The 20,355-nt window shown below is 33.8% G+C and overlaps 2 protein-coding genes across 3 annotated transcripts; one reads left to right on the top strand and one right to left on the bottom strand.

The window, feature by feature from the left end:
* The first annotated feature begins 1,941 nt into the window (after positions 1 to 1,941).
* LOC125061491 (RNA exonuclease 4-like) lies at positions 1,942 to 2,636 on the top strand. Its single transcript, XM_047666963.1, has 2 exons — positions 1,942 to 2,346; positions 2,425 to 2,636. Exons 1-2 carry the CDS (start codon positions 2,014 to 2,016, stop codon positions 2,554 to 2,556), a joined length of 465 nt encoding a protein of 154 aa, XP_047522919.1. The 5' UTR covers positions 1,942 to 2,013; the 3' UTR covers positions 2,557 to 2,636.
* A 1,781-nt stretch (positions 2,637 to 4,417) lies between these two features.
* Positions 4,418 to 15,888, bottom strand: LOC125061588 (serine/threonine-protein kinase ULK3-like). 2 transcript variants are annotated; one of them, XM_047667066.1, is made up of 13 exons: positions 15,696 to 15,887; positions 15,153 to 15,310; positions 14,718 to 14,802; positions 14,271 to 14,325; positions 14,119 to 14,206; positions 12,389 to 12,504; positions 11,379 to 11,476; positions 10,747 to 10,899; positions 7,877 to 8,034; positions 6,655 to 6,800; positions 5,455 to 5,525; positions 4,987 to 5,079; positions 4,418 to 4,722 (listed from the first exon to the last, which is right to left on the bottom strand). In XM_047667066.1, exons 1-13 carry the CDS (start codon positions 15,780 to 15,782, stop codon positions 4,660 to 4,662), a joined length of 1,371 nt encoding a protein of 456 aa, XP_047523022.1. In that variant the 5' UTR covers positions 15,783 to 15,887; the 3' UTR covers positions 4,418 to 4,659. The 2 variants fall into 2 exon arrangements, with proteins under 2 accessions (XP_047523022.1, XP_047523023.1); XM_047667067.1 differs by lacking the exon at positions 4,418 to 4,722 and having other exon boundaries at positions 5,057 to 5,278; positions 15,696 to 15,888.
* Positions 15,889 to 20,355: the final 4,467 nt, after the last annotated feature.

A 20,355-nucleotide genomic window follows, 5' to 3' on the forward strand; every position in this document is an offset into this window, starting at 1 on the left:
AGGGTAACAATAATAAATCTTTTATTTGCACAGTAAGTATTCAGATTGGTTAATTACAAAATAACCGCACAATTAGCCATATAAACATAGGCATGCAAATATCATATAATTTATAATGATGTCATAATAAGAACAGTTATTATCAAATTGATGGTCTTAATACCCTCCCAGGCTATAAATGCACATTGCCTTCCTCTTGAAAGCATTACACGGCAGTGATCTATAAACGTCTAGGAAGGTGATTAAAGGTTTGGTCAAACAGCGGACGAGGCGGGAAGGCAACGTGACGCTGGCGAGACGTGAGTTAAATAGTTTTGTAGCCATGGCGTTACAAAAACAGCCGTGTTGATAATCTGTGGTAAAAACACAAATTTCTAAGGCTAAGTCAGCGCCAAACTTTAATTAATTGCACCACCCTGAGGAAAATTTGCACTGGTGAGTGGTGAGCTGACATCCTCCGCTCTCCACTGTCTAATATTTCATGTGCCAGCCAGGTCTCTTCGTTCATGTACTAAAAAAAAGAAGTAATACATATTATACCTCCCACGCGTACAAAGATCCGTATCCGTAAGTATTAATAATATACTTAAGAGATATGTAACTAAATTATTTGAGCATCAAAGATATCTAGTAAGTGATAAGTTTATGTATGGGGATTCCCCGAAATCATAATGTGAAACAACTATCAAAACAAGTGTTGCCAGTATAGAAAGAAAAGATATACAATATTTTAGTTTTTATATTGAGTTTTTTTATTGTATCGTACTTTCGACCAAATTAATAAATATTTAACAAATTTTCAAGAGAAAACAATGAAATCGTGTAATAATACACTGTGGCCTTCTAAAAATATTATAAAACTACAAGTGATACCCTGATCTTTATTCTTAAACCTGAGATTCATAATACATTCGGCTGATATATAAAATTTATTTACAACTGTTTTAACTTAGGTAGGTAATAATAGATAATAGATAGCAAGCATTGCATTGCTTTAGTCAAAAAAAAAAAAACGTGTGGCGCACGGGGACTGCCGCGGTAAAGCTATTGCATAGCATTTTTTATCAACTTATGCGGTAATAATTATTTATTTATTTTTTATTTATGCAGTATTTGTTTTTCTTTGATATTAATTCAAGTTTTTCCTTTGATATTATTTCAATCTACCACTCTACCAGACTCAGACTAACACGCCTATATAGTCTGTCTCACTCTAACGCGTACCGCACCGGCCGCGCTTACGCTACGTCACCGATCTCGTCAGACCGATGTGAGACGCAGTATGCATTCTGTCCCGCTCTAACGCGTATTGGCCGCACCTATATTACGTCATTGTGTGTTACGTTTATTTTCGTTACGGAATTTCTTGATTCGGTCGCCAAACTCAAAGGCCGCGATAAAATCTATGCAATAGCTTAATAAAAATTAGTGTCCATAAATATTTTGCGTACGGTGTCCTAAAACAACAAGTATGCTTAAAATATACAAGTAAATGTGACTACAAATGTTACATACATACACATCAATTATGTTAGAACAAAATAATTTAATAGAAACTTAAATTTCATTAAGAGCATGATACACAAAATAACGGTAAGTAGGAAGATTGTAAATTAACATTTTTGTACGTTTCTGGGAATAAAAATATTCGCGGAAATGTTGCAATCTTTATTCACTGGTAACACCTTTCAATTCAACTCGTTAATAACCGCTAGTTCAAGCGCTTTAGCGTCTGTGAATTGTATTTTTTAGAAAGGACCACTAAATAGTATAATTTTCAACAGTACTTATTTTTACTTTTTAACAGTATTTATTGATGGATTATTAAATATTCATAACTTACTTGACCTATCTTCGCGTAAACAAATTAATGAAGCTATTTATTGCAGCGCTTGTTCGCTGAATGATCAATAAGTTATATATAAATGCATTGACACGATACATAAACGCGTCACAATTTCATAAATTTTGTAGATAACAGTTGTTCTTAGTTGCTATAATTTTTAATTCAAAATGCCCAGATACTACGCTATCGACTGCGAGATGGTTCAGAATAACATGAACCAGAGCATGGTCGCCAGAGTATCCCTTGTCGACGAAGATTTAAATATAGTTATGGACGAATATGTGAAACCTACTCATCCTGTATCAGACTACCGGACCTGGATATCTGGAATACAGCCTGGTTATGAACGGGACGCTAAACCGAAGAGTGATGTTATAAATCGTTTGGGGAATAATGTCAACGGGCACGTGCTTGTGGGGTTTGACATTCAGAAAGACATGGATGCTTTGGGAATAACTTACCCGAATGTAAAGGACGTAGCGACATACGGTCCTTTCCTAGTAAGTACTATTTATTTAACAATTAAATTACGACTTATAAATATTATTTTAACTTTAACGTCAAATTTTTTTTTTCAGAAATTTGGCCAAAAACAGTCGCTTAAGACTTTAGCCTATCAAGAGCTTGGTATAAACATACAAAACGGATCTCACGACTCCGTTGAAGATGCGCGAGCTGTTATGAGGATCTACAAGAAACATCGCTTTTAAGTGTCTTACTAAATCCAAATCTAACTTCATTTTAAGTAATATTTGGTAAAATATTCAGAAAATAAATGCATTTTTTTAAATTAGGTTTTTATTTCAATCCTTTCGGACAGTGATGAGTGATAGGGTAATAATAATAAATCGTTTATTTGCAAAGTAAGCATCCACATTTTTAAGTATAATTTCCACAGTTAGCCATATAAAAATGGCCATGTAAATATCATATTAATTATTATCATGATGTCATAATCATTAGAACAGTTATTTATAATTGCTGTCAAAACTTACGGTCTAAAAACTTTCCCGGGCAAAAAAAAAACACCCTGCCTTTAAAAATTTAATCACCTTTACTCATTACAAGGCAGTGATATTTAACTACTAGGTACCATGGCGCCGCGTTGATATAATATAGGTAATATGTGGTAAAATCATTTACAATTTTCTAACGATAAGTCATAGGGATGACTGGAGCCTCGAGATAATGGTGAAGGAAATAAAACAATACCTAATGTTTTATTATTTATTTAAAAATTATTTAGTTCTCTTATAAGAATTTAAAAAAATATAGGTATATTTTTTTAACATTTATATTGGACACGAATTAAAACAGTCGACGTCCACATGTCAAAAAATTCTAATCATATATTTTGACAATGCTAAAGCGGTAAATGTACCTTGATAATTTGAATACATGCCTAATGCCTTAGAAGTGATACCACCTTGACGTGCATAACTTTCAAAAACGGCCTATTGTTATTATAAGCTAGTATTAAACACATAATTTACTAACTTTTTTTGGCAAGGAAACGGAAGAGAGTGAACTTTTTCTGTGCCACAGACTACTTTCATCCACAGATAAATTATTCAACTACTATTCACTTATAATAGTTGGTGCTCTGTGAAAAGCGAGAGGCGCTTTCTATTTTATCGTGATGTCACTATAAACCTGTAAAATACAAGCTGAAACTTTATTACCAGCTCTTTCCGTCCTTGATTTCAGAACTGGCAGTAAATCTAAATTTGTTTATTAATTTTTTGAGTCTATCTTATTTAATGAATTGCATTTGGCGCCGTGCACGATAGTAATAATCTGTAGATTACATATCAGTTATTTTTTAGGATTAAGTTGTTGATTCAGACGTGATTGAAATGGCCTCTTGAAAATTAATTGTAAACTATTTAATTTTGTATGTCGTGTCCTTCACCGGCAAAAATATTGATTTCTGAACGACATTGACAGACATAGATGGGATAACGTTAAAAATACATTTACCATTATCTTCTTATCTACCAGTTCATATGTAACATAAATAAAAAAGAAGCATTTTGATTTTATTAAGTATTAATTATATTTCGGTTGGGTATGGGAAGTGTGGCTTGACTGAACAATTGTGGATCAGATGACGTACAGATTACGGAATGCTTTTTGATATTGACCAAAATCTGCCTATAAGTAATTTTAGTTTGTAAAAATGTTTTATAAACCTTGTACATACCCTAAATATATAAACATAGGAATAAACTAAAATTAAAACAGTGTTATGAAAAATAATAAAATAATCAATATAAACTTGTTATATCAGACTATGCCCTCAATGCCACATCTAGTAAAAAATCAAATTCGAACATCCGTGTTTTGCTTGGTTGACTGCTCAAGTTTATTATGTCTACCCACATTTTTGGTGCTGTTCTGTTTTGTTATTTTATATATGTACCTACATCTGTGCGCTCTAATTTCTAATTTTTAATCTTAGTTTTAAATATGTGTTTCTCAGTAAGTGAATTTTGTATGCAATTCTTATGACAAATAAAGTTATTCTTAAACCGAAACCGATTAATAGGAATTTGAATAAAAACAAACAAATGTTTCGCGCGTTTTTATTTTTACATAAACTTTTTTTTTTGTCGATTGACGGCCAGCAACATTTTCATATCAAACTCTTTGGCTCGTTCAACATTGTAATATTTATATTCCAAATTCAAATAATTATCTATAAATATTGCGCTACTCAGGGCAATCACATATTCGGTTTTTTATACTGCAGATTAAATTGGCCGTATTTATAGATACTGTGGATTACGATCCGTAGCAATTACGAATGTTATCTATGTTATCTTGCACATATCTGCATTGTCTTCAATCTTGTCTGTCTTTTTAGTATCGTCGGTCTGTAAGAGAAAGCAAATATACTTTAAACAATACAAGTAGGTGCCATGTGCCCCGCCCTTCCACTAAAGTTTATTCATTTTAATTGTAACTTAATTATTCTTCGTAATGATTTATTTTTCTTTTTTATTGTCCGTCGAGTGAACTGACAAAGGATCTACTATATTTTAGTTCCTATACTCGAAGAAATAGGTTTTTCTAAATATTTCAATTTATTACTGTTTTGTTTGTGATGTACATGTGAATAACAAGAGTCTATAACTTACACTATTCTCTCTATCTAAGTAAGGCACTGGTCTACCGAAAAATCGCGCAAAGCGAGACTTTTCCGTTTTTATTTTCTTATCTTGCGAAATCGGCTGAAACAAACTTCGAATGTATAATTGCATTTAATATAATATAATAGTAGTTTATACAACTGTCATATAATAGAGGGTATTAAAACACGAGTGTTTTAATACCTAATTATATGCAGTTGCATACAGTACTTTATTTAATCTCATGGCTATAGGTTTCCAAGTCTTGGTAACATTTGTCGTCCGGTTTTCTTGATATTTTCTGGCAAAAAACTATTCGTCAGTTTCTAGAATGACATGTGGAGTAAAATTTTCATAGGTATCGTCAGTGTTGCTTGACATTTTTGCTACAAAAGTTTTATTTTCGTTACGGAATTTCTTGATTCGGTCGCCGCGCTCAAAGCCCGGGATAAAATCTATGCAATCGCTTAAAATTACCTCATTTTGACATTTATCACTCTCCTGCACTCCATTTTCCAGGTTAGAACTTGTTGCGCCATCAACACTATCTGAAATGGTAGAAATTATGGTACCAGACCCTATGACGTAGCATGCTTGTAAACAAGTAACAAACGTCAAGTTGGCCTAGTAGCATTAGGGTGCCACTCTCATCCCTGGGGGCGGATTCCTGACTGTGCACCAATGGACTTTCATTTAATACTCGCTGGTCTGATGGAAACCATCATGAGGAAGGGGAAGGCTGATCACCAACTTGCCAATTAGAAATGATTACAGATACAGACATCTATGGCCCAGATCTTAAAGGTAGCGCCATTGGTATTATTATTATTATCATTCAGACATATTGTTTACAAGCATGCTACGTCATTATTGTTTCGACCAATCCTGACCAATTTGTCTTTTTGGAACGAAGTTCCTTATCGCGCGTTGTGAAAGGGGGCTAGACGGAAAAAATTCTTACGAAAAGTTGTCACGACACTTTTTTGCTATTTGCTATTGTATTACACCGGTTCTCGTCCGATCACCTAAGTTAAGCAACGTCGGGCGAGGTCAGTACTTGGATGGGTGACCGCCTGGGAACACCTCGTGATGTTGGCTTTTTTTTTTCGTCGTAAGATTGGTGTCGAGAAAATCTCATACTGTTATGATACCAATTAACATATAAATTAATCGAAAGGAATTTTTTTCCATCCGGGTGTCCCTTGACACCTCTAAAGTTTTTTTGAAGTTATACTTCTTTAGGCGCGTTATGAAAAATTGATGAGAGTGAAATTTAACGATGCGCGCGCACCGTGACACAAAATTAACAGAATGAAGTTGCCCACGGAAGATGCTACGGTACGCTACACTTGATGTAAGAGAATAATAATAAATATTTATTTATTTAATTTTTCAAATGTAAACTGAACTTTATTGACTATAATGACTCCTTTTCCAGTCTTTGATTATTTAATTGTAATTAATTATTTGCATGCAATCAAAAACTATTTTTAATAATGCCAAAGAAGTATAACTTTTTACGCGCGTACATAAGTACACGCACCCTTTTTTATAGAAAAGGGGGGCCAACATGCGAGAGACTCATCTGATGTTTAGTGATACCCATATACACAATGCGAGAGTGGTCGCGAGTGCGTTGCCGGCCTTTCAAAAATTGTAACAATGAAATGCACTTACTAAAGTCATATGTATTCCCCGACGCAGCACCTACGCAACAGGAGCTTCCCCCTATCACAGGAGGCAGGGCTTCGCCCCTTGACACTATCGGCATTTGCTGTTGTGATTTGACATATCGCATTATTTCTTCCGCGCGTTCCATATATCTAAAATTTAATTTATAAGAAATTTCAGCGCTAAGAATGACTTAAGTATATCAATAAGTATTGGTTTTTGTAGGAATCATAATTAGGACTAAGCCCCGACTCTGAGAGTGAACTTTAAAATAACTAAATCTATGTAAAATTGTAAAACTATTTTGACATATTTAGTTATTGCAGTATTAAAACGCTAACAAAATTTAAAGACCAACTCTAATGAAAAAAATAAAGTGCGTGCGTACAAAGTTCACATGTGTCGAAAATTAATACAAATTATAAATATATTTTTTTAATTTATTTCATCGATAATAAAAACACGTGGCATTTTAATTTAAAATTCGTCATTTGAGATTTCAATAAATTATTTTGTATAAAATATAAAATACTAATATGTATTTCATAAATTCTCTTCACGAAATTTTAATTTTAAATAGAATTTCTATAAGGTAATTCACCCCCTTCTCACTCTCTTTCAATCGGTTTCGATCGCTCTCTCCCTTTTCTTCGACAAAAACGCTGCACATCTTCGTGACATTTTTTAAAATTTTTACCCTCATACGTCTAAACAAGTTTCACTTCCAAAATCTAGCGCTTTTCGACAGATCTAGTTAATTTCCTCCAGCAGTATTCAGGCGCTAACAAATCTTAAAGACCGATTCTAATGAAAAAAAATATTGGTTGTTGTAAAGTAGGTTTACGATCGAGATGTTTACGTGATAACGTCTTATTGGTGATATAAGTTTTTGGGAAGTAAGGAATTAATGAAGATAACAATTTTTTCAAATTTTAAATTACATCTATCGTTTTATTCACACTTTTGATGATAAATTTCGGGTGTAAAATGACAAGTTTACTTATTCGACTATGATATACATTTTTCTTCATACATTCACGGAATGACTGGCAGCGCTCGAGATGAGACGGGAGATCGGTCCGTCTCTCTCTCGTTATACCTGCGATCGCGCTCGTGAGGTTTTGGTGTGACACAAGTTTCTGAACATGTCACCCGACTAAAACGATTTTAAAGACGTTATCACGTCAAAATAAAGCGCTTTTATACTATCTGCTATTTAATTTATTACCTGGTGAGTTTAGCAGTGAGGGCAGTGCGTCTCATAGTGTCCGTCTCCACGTGCACGACAGGAACCAAGTACTGGAGCCCCTCGCTGTAGCAGCGCAGCGCTGGCTCCAGCGATCCAGCGCAGTCCAACTCAATGGCTTGCTTTATCAGGCACACTGCCTGAAGAAATTCCGGTATTACTTCCCAACGATGTATTTTTATTTTGTATGTACAAAATATTTATTTATTCGCTCAACGGTATTCCTACAGCTACTTACTAAACAATATTCAAACAATTACACTGTACACAAAAGCCAAAAATGGAATACACATTTAAACATACACAAAGCACAGTTTCACCAATACAAATACAAAAAATATACAAAGATTATGTATTTATAATAAATTCTAAGTTCTAAGATTCATTGTTCATTTTAATATATATTTAATATAAAGGAAGAATAACAAAGCCATTATTAGTAAAAAAATACCAGAGTTATCATCCGTTAATTAATAAAAATAAAAAAATTAGTTAGATTAAATATATCTATTTGCTATATAAAGGGTTTTTCAACAAGAACTTTGTTTTCTAAAACAAAATAAAACAAAGAATTTAGAGGAAAATGAATAAAATTTTTATTGTATTACAAAGAGAAAAGTTTGGCAATTATGAATGAAAAATGATATCTGGCAAATGTCCACCACGACCACGCTGACAGATGTTGATTCTTTCATCAAAATTTTTAATCACTTTTTGGCAAAATGGAGGGTCTATTTCGTTAATGACATCACGGATTTTGAGTTTTAAGGCTGCAATCGATTCGATTGGCTCCGTATAGACTCTGTCTTTAACATAGCCCCACAAAAAATAATCCAGTGGTGTTAAATCACACGATCTGGCTGGCCACTTAACAGCTGAATTTCGCGAAATTATGCGCTCGGGAAATTTGGTTTGCAATAAATTGATCGTTTGGCTGTGTGACATGTGGCACCGTCCTGTTGAAACCACATTTCAGTGATATCCATGTCATCAATAATAGGCCAAAATTTAGTGGTTAACATCTCGCGATACCGTGATCCATTGACTGTTACCGCATTTCCAGCCTCATCTTCGAAAAAAACGGCCCAATCACGCCTCCAGACCACATAGTGCACCACACAGTAACACGTTGAGTATGCAAAGCCTTCTCAATAATTGCTTTAGGATTTTCAGAAGCCCAAATGCGACAATTTTGCTTGTTGACGTACCCTGACAAATGAAAATGGGCTTCGTCTGAAAAAATGATTTTTTCAGAAAAACCAGCAGGTTGTTCCTGAATGAACTGAGCGAATCTGCGGCGATTTGAATGGTCGATCAGCTTTAATTCCTGCACCAGTTGAATCTTGTAAGGCTTCAAAGCCAAATCCTTTCGCAAAATTCGCCATGTTGTGCTTTTGGATAACCCCAATTGTTGAGAACGTCGTGAAATTGACAAATTTTGATCTTCTTCAACACTGTGGCTCACGGCGGCGATGTTTTCTGTTGAACGACCCGGTCGAACACGTGTTGGTGTTGGCACATTTTGTACCGAGCCTGTCGACTCAAATTTCGCGACCAAATTCTTAACAGCGGTCTCAGAAGGACGATTATGCTGGCCGAAAATATCACGAATTTTACGAAATGTAACTTTAACAGAACCACCATTTTTATAGTGGATTTGAATTATTTTAATGCGATTTTCGAGCGAAATTGAATTCATTGTAATAATTGCCAAAGCACCTGCTACGAATACCGCCAAAAACTAAATGTCAAAACTATCACGTTCTCGGTGTTGCCACAATTGAAAAACAAACTTCTTGTTGAAATACCCTAACGATTTTAAAACAAATGGTGACTTTCACAAGTATAATACGCGAAATAGATCTAATTTGAGTGTACGACCAACCAGGCTCCAAAAGATAAACCACTCCTTATATGGAAATTGTATTCATTTTTACAACAAACTCCCAAGCGAAATTAGAGAATTATCACTAAATAAATTCAAAGCCCTCGTTAAACGAAAATTAATCAACAAAGCTTTTTATAAATTTGAGGAATACTTAAATGATCCTAATCCTTGGGATTGATTTGCTCCAGTTCAAACAATTTGTATGACTCAAAACTTAGCAATTAAAAAGAGTTGCGGAGAGTTTCTTGCCAGTTATTCTTGCCCGCTCTACGTCTCTACGAACTGGTAGTAAATGTAAATTTAGAATCAATTTAACATCTTTTCTGTTGATGTTCAAGAGTGTACTTGGTTCAGTGTTGTCCAGTGATGTTCAGTGTTGTCCAGTGATGTTCAGTGTTGTCCAGTGATGTTCAGTGTTGTCCAGTGTTGTCCAGTGATGTTCAGTGTTGTCCAGTGATGTTCAGTGTTGTCCAGTGTTGTCCAGTGATGTTCAGTGATGTCCAGTGTTGTTCAGTGATGTTCAGTGTTGTTCAGTGATGTTCAGTGATGTCCAGTGTTGTCCAGTGATGTTCAGTGATGTCCAGTGTTGTTCAGTGATGTTCAGTGTTGTTCAGTGATGTTCAGTGATGTTCAGTGATGTTCAGTGTTGTCCAGTGTTGTCCAGTGTTGTCCAGTGATGTTCAGTGTTGTTCAGTGATGTTCAGTGTTGTTCAGTGATGTTCAGTGATGTCCAGTGTTGTCCAGTGATGTTCAGTGATGTCCAGTGTTGTTCAGTGATGTTCAGTGTTGTTCAGTGTTGTTCAGTGATGTTCAGTGATGTCCAGTGTTGTTCAGTGTTGTTCAGTGTTGTTCAGTGATGTTCAGTGTTGTTCAGTGTCCCAATGTCCCAGTGTAATAATAATAATTAAATAGTTTAAATAGTGTGGTGTGTCCGTACGTTAGGTTAGTTTAGTTCACCACCCACCTTATCATAATTCTCTTTGCTGGGCATGTGCTCCAGGTCCAAGTACTCATGATTAAAGAACTCTTCATACGAAATACGTCTGTTCGGGTCGTGTTGTAACAAACGAATTAAGAGATCACAACAACCGGGAGATATTGAGGAATTCGGTGGAATCTGAAATATCACAACGATTCAATAACTAAATTGTATACAAAAATATGATGATGATGAACTCTCTTTTCATCACAGCATAAACAGAGCAGGTGAGGTCCTGCCCGTTTGCCCCCTATTATACCAGTTCGTTCCCATACTCCTCCGAAACGGCTCGACCGATTGTTACGAAATTTTTTATGCATATTCAGTAAGTCTGAGAATCTATGAGAATATTTTTTATTATTTATTCCTTGAACTCTGAGGATATATATTGAAAAAATAAAAAAAAATAAGTTTTATTTTGTACTTAGGTTCTTTATTTCGGAAAAGTAATATACATATATCACAAAAAGCTAAAATGTTGACTTAACTTCAGGGTGTCGATTTTTTGTGACGGTGTGCGCGCGCATCGTCATTTTTCCCTAACAGTTAGCAGTTAGCAAAAAGTTAGCAGTTTGAATAATAAAATCTTGTGTAAAAGTATAATATAGTGGTATTACCTGTATGGGATCCTTTCTTTGTATTTTTTTCATAAGCTCCTGTAGAGTATTTGACGCGTAGGGCGCGCGACCAAACAAACATTCATACATGATCACACCTTAAATACAAATACAGTAATAACTAAAAAAATTCTTTATAACGAATTTCAAGAAGTATTTGCAGAGCGAAGAGAAAAGAACCAAAATTAACCAATTACAATAATTTATATATATATAGGTGACAATGGTGCGTTTAGTAACTGAGACCAAAATTTCCTCCACGCAATGTAATCTAAGAATAATGGCACACGTGTTAATGAAATTAAAAATAACAAAGGCGAGATAGCTGTTTATGACCACAGACAAAGAAAAAGAAAAACACTTCTTCGAAATTTCGGTACCTCAAAAGGTTAGTTTTGTAAGCTGATTATAAAAACAATTACACTTAAGTGTTGTTTATGTCTAAATATGAAACTATTCCTTCGTAATAGAGAATGGCTGTGGCGTTATAAAGAATGAATTAATGTATGGGTTTTGTGTTAAACCAAACAAATTAACTCTTTTGTGACGTTATACATAGTTTACACTGTATATTTATTTATTAATTAATTTATTTACACTTTATTGTTTAATGATATAAAAATTTAACAAAATTACAAGTAAAGGAAAGGCAACTGGCGGCCTTATCGCTTTCAAGCGATCTCTTCCAGGCAACCACTGTGAGAAAAGAAAAAAAGAAAATGTATTAAATTACATGAGGTAGGCAAAAAGTGCAAGTGCAAAAATACATGTATTACCTATACTTGTAAAGAAAAAGAAACTAAACAGGAACAAAAAAAAAACAAACTAAACTAATAAAGGATACATTAAAAAAAAACAAATTATACTAATAATAATAAAAAGTGCGCATGAATCATTTTAATTTAATTTACGATCAGTCTCACGTCGTGTATAGTTAAAATAACTTCAATATAATATTAAACACTATTCTTATAATAGGAAATTTAAATGTACTTTTTATTCTTACTTACCAGTACTCCATAAATCGACTCTTGCGTCATATTCTCCCGCTATCATCTCAGGGGCCATGTATAAGGGCGAGCCGCGAATACAGCGCATGCGCTCTGAAGTAAGGTGTTGGGCAAAACTGTAAAGATTATTATAAATATACTAGTGGACCCGACAGACGTTGTCCTGCATGATATTTCAAGCGATTAGTAAAGCAAAGTATGAAAGTACCGACTGCAGCGCCATCTGGCGGGCTGATTTGTGAATCTAAACCATTCCCAGATCCCCTTGAACACACACAAAAAATTTCATCAAAATCGGTCTCTTCGTTTGAGAGAAGTTCAGTGACATACACACTCACAGAAGAATTATATATATAAAGATAACTTTATTTATATAAAAAACACACTTATGAACGTCAACAGATGTTAAATTGATTCTAAATTTACATTTACTACCAGTTCGTAGAGGCGTAGAGCGGGCGAGAAGAACTGGCAAAAAACTCTCCGCCACTCTTTTTAATCAACAAGTTTTGAGTCATAAATTGTTTGAACTGGAGCAAATCAAACCCAAGGATTAGGGACATTTAATGGTAGTGTAATATAATATATTATATAAAGGCGCCATCCATCCACCATTATTCTTATATATATTATAATAGAACAATATTGGCCTAATAGCGTGGGAGTGGGAGTATCTAACCAAGTTCTTCCACAACGGAGCGTTAAGGAAAATTTTGCCGAGCACCACCACTATGTGGAACCAGCTGCCCGCTGAAGTATTTCCGAACCAATTCGACTTAGAAAAGAGCATAACAAGACTTAAAAGGCCGGCAACGCACTCGTGAGCTCTCTGGCATTGAGTGTCCATGGGCGGCGGTATTTAACATCAGGTGAGTTTCCGAGTGTCCGTTTTATTATACAATATAAAAAAATTGAATTGTTCACTTAAGAGACTTAAATGATAGGTTTTAGAAATCACTAGGAAATTGTTAACAAAACATTGTAAATTTTCAAAAATAATGACAAACTGAAATTCACGTTACAAAAAAAAAAAAGGGTGCGTGTACTTATGTACGCGCGTAAGAAGTTATACTTCTTTGGCCTTCTTTATTTTTTTTAAATATAATTACTTAATAATATTTAACGTAAACAATTTAATAATATTTAATATTTAGTATATTATTCAATTATTAATTTATATTAATAACAATTATTATTTATTATTTTATTATATTATTAATTCAATTTAATAACTTGGTATGTTTCATAACCTTTTAACTAAGTAACAATAGGTCTTTGTGAAAAAACATTGCTAAATTTCTTTGAAAAAATAATTAAAACTCCTTAATTTGTTTAAAAGGTAAATGTCATTATGGTCATTCAAAATTCTTTGCTAACTTCACGCATATTCTATTTCTTTTTACTTGTAGATTGTCTTATTCCCATCTCGCTCGCGAACGCTATAATCACACTGACAACTTTGCGTCACGGTGCGCGCGCAATAGTAAAATTTCACTCTCATCAATTTTTCATAACGCGCCTAAAGAAGTATAACTTCAAAAATTCAAAAATAATTTTGAATAGACCCCTGTGGGGCAGGCCCATTTCGTTGGGAAACACTGCTCTAACTAAACGGTTGTGCGTTTGAATACTGAAAATTATTTGCAATTTTTTTAATTCATTTCACGGAATACATATAAAAAATCCCAATATCGCATTATTGATTAATAAATATATCAACATCACCTTACCCAAAATCACCAACTTTCAACAAATATTTCCCATCAGAACGCTTATGTAACAGCAAGTTATGTGGTTTCAGATCCATGTGAGCCACACCTGAAAGCACATCGGGTATTTCAAAAATAATAATCAAAAATTAACTCAATTATTGATATGGTACCTTTTTCTCTAAGGAACTTCAACGCTGATGCTAGTTGTTGAAGGAAATATAAAACCTGAAAGCCGCATATACATATATATATATATATAATTTTTATACAATAAAGCATAGCATTAAGGTAACTTGACTTGCTTCCTATGTTTTTTACATAGTTTTCTAATGTTTCTTTTAGATTGCTATATCTTTACAATTTTGCATATTGTTAAGTGATATCGCTATACATAATAATATGCATAAGACCTTTTGATATGATAAGAATGGTTTTTTCTTGATAGATTCTATGGGTAAGAAACAAAACTTAACACAAACTATAACTCCAGTATGTTTAAATCAAATTTACACTTAGTGCTAAGACTTGATTTTGAACTACATCCTAATACTTTGATAGGCAGCGAGTTTCTCATAGTGAAGATAAAGTACAGAAAAATACAGTTCTTGTTTAAATACCTGTTTTTCAGGAACTCTGCCATATCTTTGAATATATTTAGATAGATCTCCACCACAGCAGTATTCCATTATTATATAAATGTTTCTGTAATTAAAGATATAAGTTTAAGTTTATAAGAAAACAATCATTTAATTGAAGGTTTGTTTATATTCAAGTAGCTTTAATTGAAATATCAATTTTTTTTATTTCGTGAAGGCCAGTGACAATGGTTACCATTGCTATATAAACAGTTTTATTTAAAGCACATGTTCTTCATGAATTATGTAGCCTCAATGGACAACCTCTGTGTTGTTTAAAGTATTAAACTAGTTTAGCACTCTGCACCGATTCTATGTTGAAAACAATATGTGACTTCCCGATACTCCTTTACAAATGATTGGCACATTATTTTAAGACAGAATTGACCACTTTCACAATATTTTTCTAATTCTTACTTAGTATCCCAAGTGAACTCTTTCATATGAACAATGTGAGGGTGGGATAAGGACTTCATTAATCTTATTTCTGTGATAAGATTATCCACCGCTACTCCAGAATGCTTCACACTTGACTTGTCTATACATTTTATAGCTACAATTGTACGGGCACCTATCTGAAAACAATTATTTGGGATCTGTAAATCTAAGGATTGCTCTCTAACAATTAATTTTCTACCTTACTATGGTTATGTTGAAGATTTTAATACCTACACATATATTAGATATGGACTATTTATTTGGCTAATCATATAAAGTTTCCAGAAAGTTTACATGGGATTGGTAGCACGGTAGGTATATTGAAATTCTCCTGTGCTAGTCATACAATGGAAAATAGTGTTAGGTGGCTTTTAGAGCTCTGGTATCAACCTGAATCAATTTATTTAAATTTATTACTTTACGTAAATAGGGAAGGTACATTTTTCATTACAGAAAGTATGTGAGATAAGATTACATTACTTTTTTATTGTAGATAATATGGTTTATTTACAAAATGATTACCTTTGTGTAAGCTTTGTATACAGTTGAATAGCTGCCTGAACCCAGCTTCTCGGTAAAAACATATCCTTCTACTTTCGGGAAAGACATTTTTCAAGAAAATAATCTCGGATCTTCAAAAATCATGTTTTTTGGTAAAACTATTCCAACATTTGTAAATATTGTCTACTGAAGTCTGAACCTTTTTCTTTCTTACTGCTTGTTTGTCAATTTTCAAATGTCAATGTACCCAATGTCATTTGCTGATTTGACGATTGACTTGTACAGCGTACTGTGGCGGGTTTTTGTAATTCCAAATTGTATAAAATTTGTCACAATAAGTTGTTGTCTAATAAATTAATTAAATCAAGTTGTATTAATAAATCAATTGCCCATAAAATATGTTTTCTGTACCCTCCGGTGACCCACATGGTTCCTTCCTCGCTCAAGGAATAAGTATCACTATGCAGCGGAGAAATAATTTCCACAAGGACCAAACTTTTTAAATCTATTAAAATCTAATTTTTATTATTCTTATGAAGTTTAAGATTTCATTAAACCCTTCACGTCTATTGGATATATAGTTATATTTAAATACAATTTAAAACTCTTATTTATATTTATTTTCAATACAAATACATACATACATAAAGTCTTTCCTCCAATTTTGATTTTGTTCCCTTTGGAGTGGAGACTCCTGGGGTTCAAGTGCACAGGCGCTAATTAAACATTTAAGTTGGCGCCTGGTAGATAGTACCGGTGACCCCAGAGCTTGCCTCGCTCAACGAATAAGTATCGCTGTACAGCGGGAAAAGGTACACTGCCATCAGGACCAAACTTTTTAAGTTTGTTTTAATTTCTATTTATAAACTATTCTTAGTTATTATACAGTTTACACTTTTATCCTCTATAATGTTCACTGAAATAACATAGCCGGCTGTTTAATTAACTTTAAGATCTTCGAAGATTCACACAACTCACGATCACATCCTCAATTCGGATCGTACATTGAACAATGGTGGACGCACCTTTTACGCGCGAAAACGAAAACTTTTAAAATCTATATGAAAATTGTCTTTGATTTACGTGCGTGGACTTAATATTGTTGAATAAGTTATTATACCACCTTTTATGACGAGTTGAAATATTCGTCTAGTGTCTTATGTGATTTGACTCAAAGTAATTGTAAGTACAGATAATATTTTTATTTTCTTTTGATTAAAATATTAACTTGCCATTTATTAGTTTTTTACGTACACTATATTTAAATAGTCTTTCCTTCGCACGGCTGGCCATTTGTCTCATAATTTATGTTATACTGTAGCTATTTTCTTTTTCATGTGTCCTTTGTTAGTTTAGTTTTGTCTAAATAACTATATACTATGTATTTTTGAACTTCTTGCTTACCTTATCTCACTTAATTCTTTTTTTTCACACTGGTTGCCTGGAAGAGATCGTTCAAAAGCGATAAGGCCGCCATTGCCCTCCTTTTCATTTAATTATGCTAATTGCATTATGTTTCTGCAACGAAGTGTTAATAAATAAATAAATAGCCTATGTTCATTAGGGATAATGTAGGCTTGCAAGAATTTTTCAAACCGGAACAGTTTTGGAGCTTTTATCGAAACAAATTAATAATCCAATCTTACCTTTGGTAAAGACAATGATATCGTTTAGTAATTTATAAATATAGTCTTAAGTTTGCTGTACATAATAATTAAAATATAAATGGTGTTTTTATTTATAATGAAACTATAGGTAAACAGTACTTCGTAACTTACAATAGGATTCTATTCTATAATAATATTATTTATTTATTTATCAATAGCCGCGCCAACAAATGTCTCCTTTTAAAATTTGCCCTCATAGCTAAGTACTAAACACCGTTCTAATCTTGTAAAGGTAAATCAAATCTATAACGCCAAAAAATTCATCGTTATTACAAAGATTGCAACTTTCGTAACTAACTGATCTGAAATTATCCTAATACCATCTTCTTTATTTTGAACACATTCATCGAAGGGCTTGTCGAATTCTCAATCTCCAACATATTACTAATCGGATTGATTCACTTTCTCCACGTAGAGACGTCTCTCTTTCTACAAAGTGTATTGTGGTGGGTGTTCTGAAGAGTTGTTTGGGTTGATCCTTCCTTCCTCGTATCAACGCCGTACGAGCCGTATCAATTGATACGATACGATACAATTGAAATTTTTATCAGCATCACCTTGATCGTTGGAAGTTTTCCAGGGTCCGTCACAAGACACTTTCTGTTGCGAACTAGCGAACTGTGGAATCGACTCCCGGTGGGCGTCTACGTCGTTAAATGATACTGCCGCCCATTGACACACTGAACGCCAGATACCTAGCAAGTGTTGCCTTTTAAGAATTGGCACGGTATTTTCTTGAAAGACCCTTAGTGAGTGGGAGTGAACTTTGTAGCTACATCTGTGTATTTTTCATATAACATTTGAGTATTTTGAAGTTTTAGGTGAATTTTAATGAATGACTGTGTATGATAAAAAAAACATCTCTTAAGTATTGGTACGCTCTTTTCTTGAAGGATCGAAGCAAACTTTGAGTCGAATTGGTTCCGAAATGCTTTAGTGTGCAGCTGGTTCCACATAGTGGAGGTTCGGGGCTGAACTGCCTTAAAAACGCTCAGTTGTAAAACGACGGATGTCGAAGTAATACGCATGTAATTTTGTATTCTGCCTCGACGTCTGATGAAACTCAGCTGCAGCTCTAATTATTTATCCAATTATTTTGAATTACTCTCGCTTACATTGTAGTATAACTGAATATTATTGTTTCATACAAAGATCAATCATAAAGCGAACAATACGTTATAATGAATCTATGAAAATCTTGAACAAAGCTTCGTATGTGTGAAATTTGTAGCCACGAAGTTGAAGTTTCAGGTATTTTCGTGGGAACACCACGCAAAATAAGTAAGTTCTACTTTGTTCCCACGAGAATGTAAGTGCGTGCTCCTATTTCACCATGCCTCCTGGTGATAGAGTGTATATCTTTGTTTTTAATTTATTTTATTATTATTAATTAACTATTAATTACTTAAGATGTCATGTGTCATGATCATCAATCATAAAATTACTGCTTCACGACTGATTTGAGCGCGACCGCCGCTGCGAAAATCGCTGTGAGAGTTCGAAAAGTGAGTTACAGAATCACACACACAGGCTGTTATTTTATTTCTTTGTGTTTGTTTGTAATGTACTCGTATCAATTTTTTTGTGTTAAAAATTGTAAAGACCTTACAAAAAAACATGTACAATCAACAACATCTTTGGCGTAACAAGATAATAATATTTTCAAAAATGTTATCTTTCGCCTTATTCTACGTTTGTAGAAATAACGACACTAACAATAGAAGAAATTTACTCTCATTATTTTCCCCAACGCGCCAAAAGAAGTATAACTTCAATAATATAGCTCATCCAACATAATACCACATAGGCTACAATTTATGAAGATATTGTGTGAATTGTCCAAAATATCAAGTAAGTAGGAGAAAATCTACCATCTGCGAGCTTTTCTGGCGTGCGCTGCCAACACCGCAGTTACACATTTGTAATGTATGATGGAAAAGTTTCTCTTTCATAGCCAATATCTTAAGTACTGTTTTTCTACGCCAAGCCAATAGAAGCTACTCGAAATTCTAATTCTGCGCCGACGAAGTCGCGGGCACCGGTAGTAGTGTCATAATTTTGAAATCGATTAAGTAGGTTCTTAATTTATTCTGCGCTTTTTAGTTATTAAACAAATCGTAAGGCTAAAAATCCTAAATCTATACAATTCCTCGGTCATTAATAACTGTTAATCGTTTTGGCTGTAACCCAAGCGTGGACATAATTCGTGTGTGTCCGCGACATAACCGTAAATTAATTGGAAAAATTGCTTTTCCTCGATTTTTCGTCCCATTTATAATGTTCGAATGGGGGAAATATGTCGATAAAGTGCTTGGGAAAGTATACTTACTTTTATAACTGATATAGTCGTTTATATAAATCTTAATATATATAAATTACGTGTCACGTTGTTTGTCCGCTATGGACTGCTAAACTACCGAACCGATATCAATCAAATTTACACACCGTGTGCAGTTTGATCTAACTTCAAATATAGGATAGCTTACATCTCAATTTATAGCCGCAATATTATTTTGTTGCAAAATATTTGTTTATTATTTGATAGTCATAATTCTTACAGCGCGCTGTGTTGAAAGTACCAACGTTTCACATAAGCTACAATTTAATGGCATAACCACCAATAAAGCATGGTGGTCCCCATGACTGGTGTTCTCCTACCGTGTCCCTTGAATAGTTTACTACTATGTAGTATAAGAAAAACCTTAGCTACAGCAACGCTTGGCCGGTCTACTAGTAGTATATATATCTCATGACTTTTAGAATCAATACAAATATGATTAAGAATAAAAAAATATATATTGGCAAACGTGGGGCAAAAATTATAGGTACTTATGTCCAACGGGATTCGGGTTAAAAAAAATGCTAAACGAAACTAATAATCATCAAAAAACAAGCTACCTAAGCAAGTGACAGCTTCCTTTTTTTATTCTTTGCGTAGTTCTAATCCAATGGTTATGAAAAAAAATAGCGGTATATCTCGCTTGTCCATAGCACTGAAATATGTCTTTATTTTC

This window comes from Pieris napi, chromosome 23 (genome assembly GCF_905475465.1).
Source record: "Pieris napi chromosome 23, ilPieNapi1.2, whole genome shotgun sequence".
NCBI classification, from domain to species: domain Eukaryota; kingdom Metazoa; phylum Arthropoda; class Insecta; order Lepidoptera; family Pieridae; genus Pieris; species Pieris napi.

Bases quoted from the DNA above. Each gene is read 5' to 3' on its own strand.
- LOC125061588 (XM_047667066.1), bottom strand. From the start codon at position 15,782: ATGTCTTTCCCGAAAGTAGAAGGATATGTTTTTACCGAGAAGCTGGGT. The intron at 6,801-7,876 runs GTAATAAATTAA...ATTAAATTTTAG, and splicing joins CTCACTGCTAAACTCACCAG to ATATATGGAACGCGCGGAAG. The intron at 4,723-4,986 runs GTAAGTTATAGA...TTTCTCTTACAG, and splicing joins ACTTAGATAGAGAGAATAGT to ACCGACGATACTAAAAAGAC.
- LOC125061491 (XM_047666963.1), top strand. From the start codon at position 2,014: ATGCCCAGATACTACGCTATCGACTGCGAGATGGTTCAGAATAACATG. The intron at 2,347-2,424 runs GTAAGTACTATT...TTTTTTTTTCAG, and splicing joins CGACATACGGTCCTTTCCTA to AAATTTGGCCAAAAACAGTC.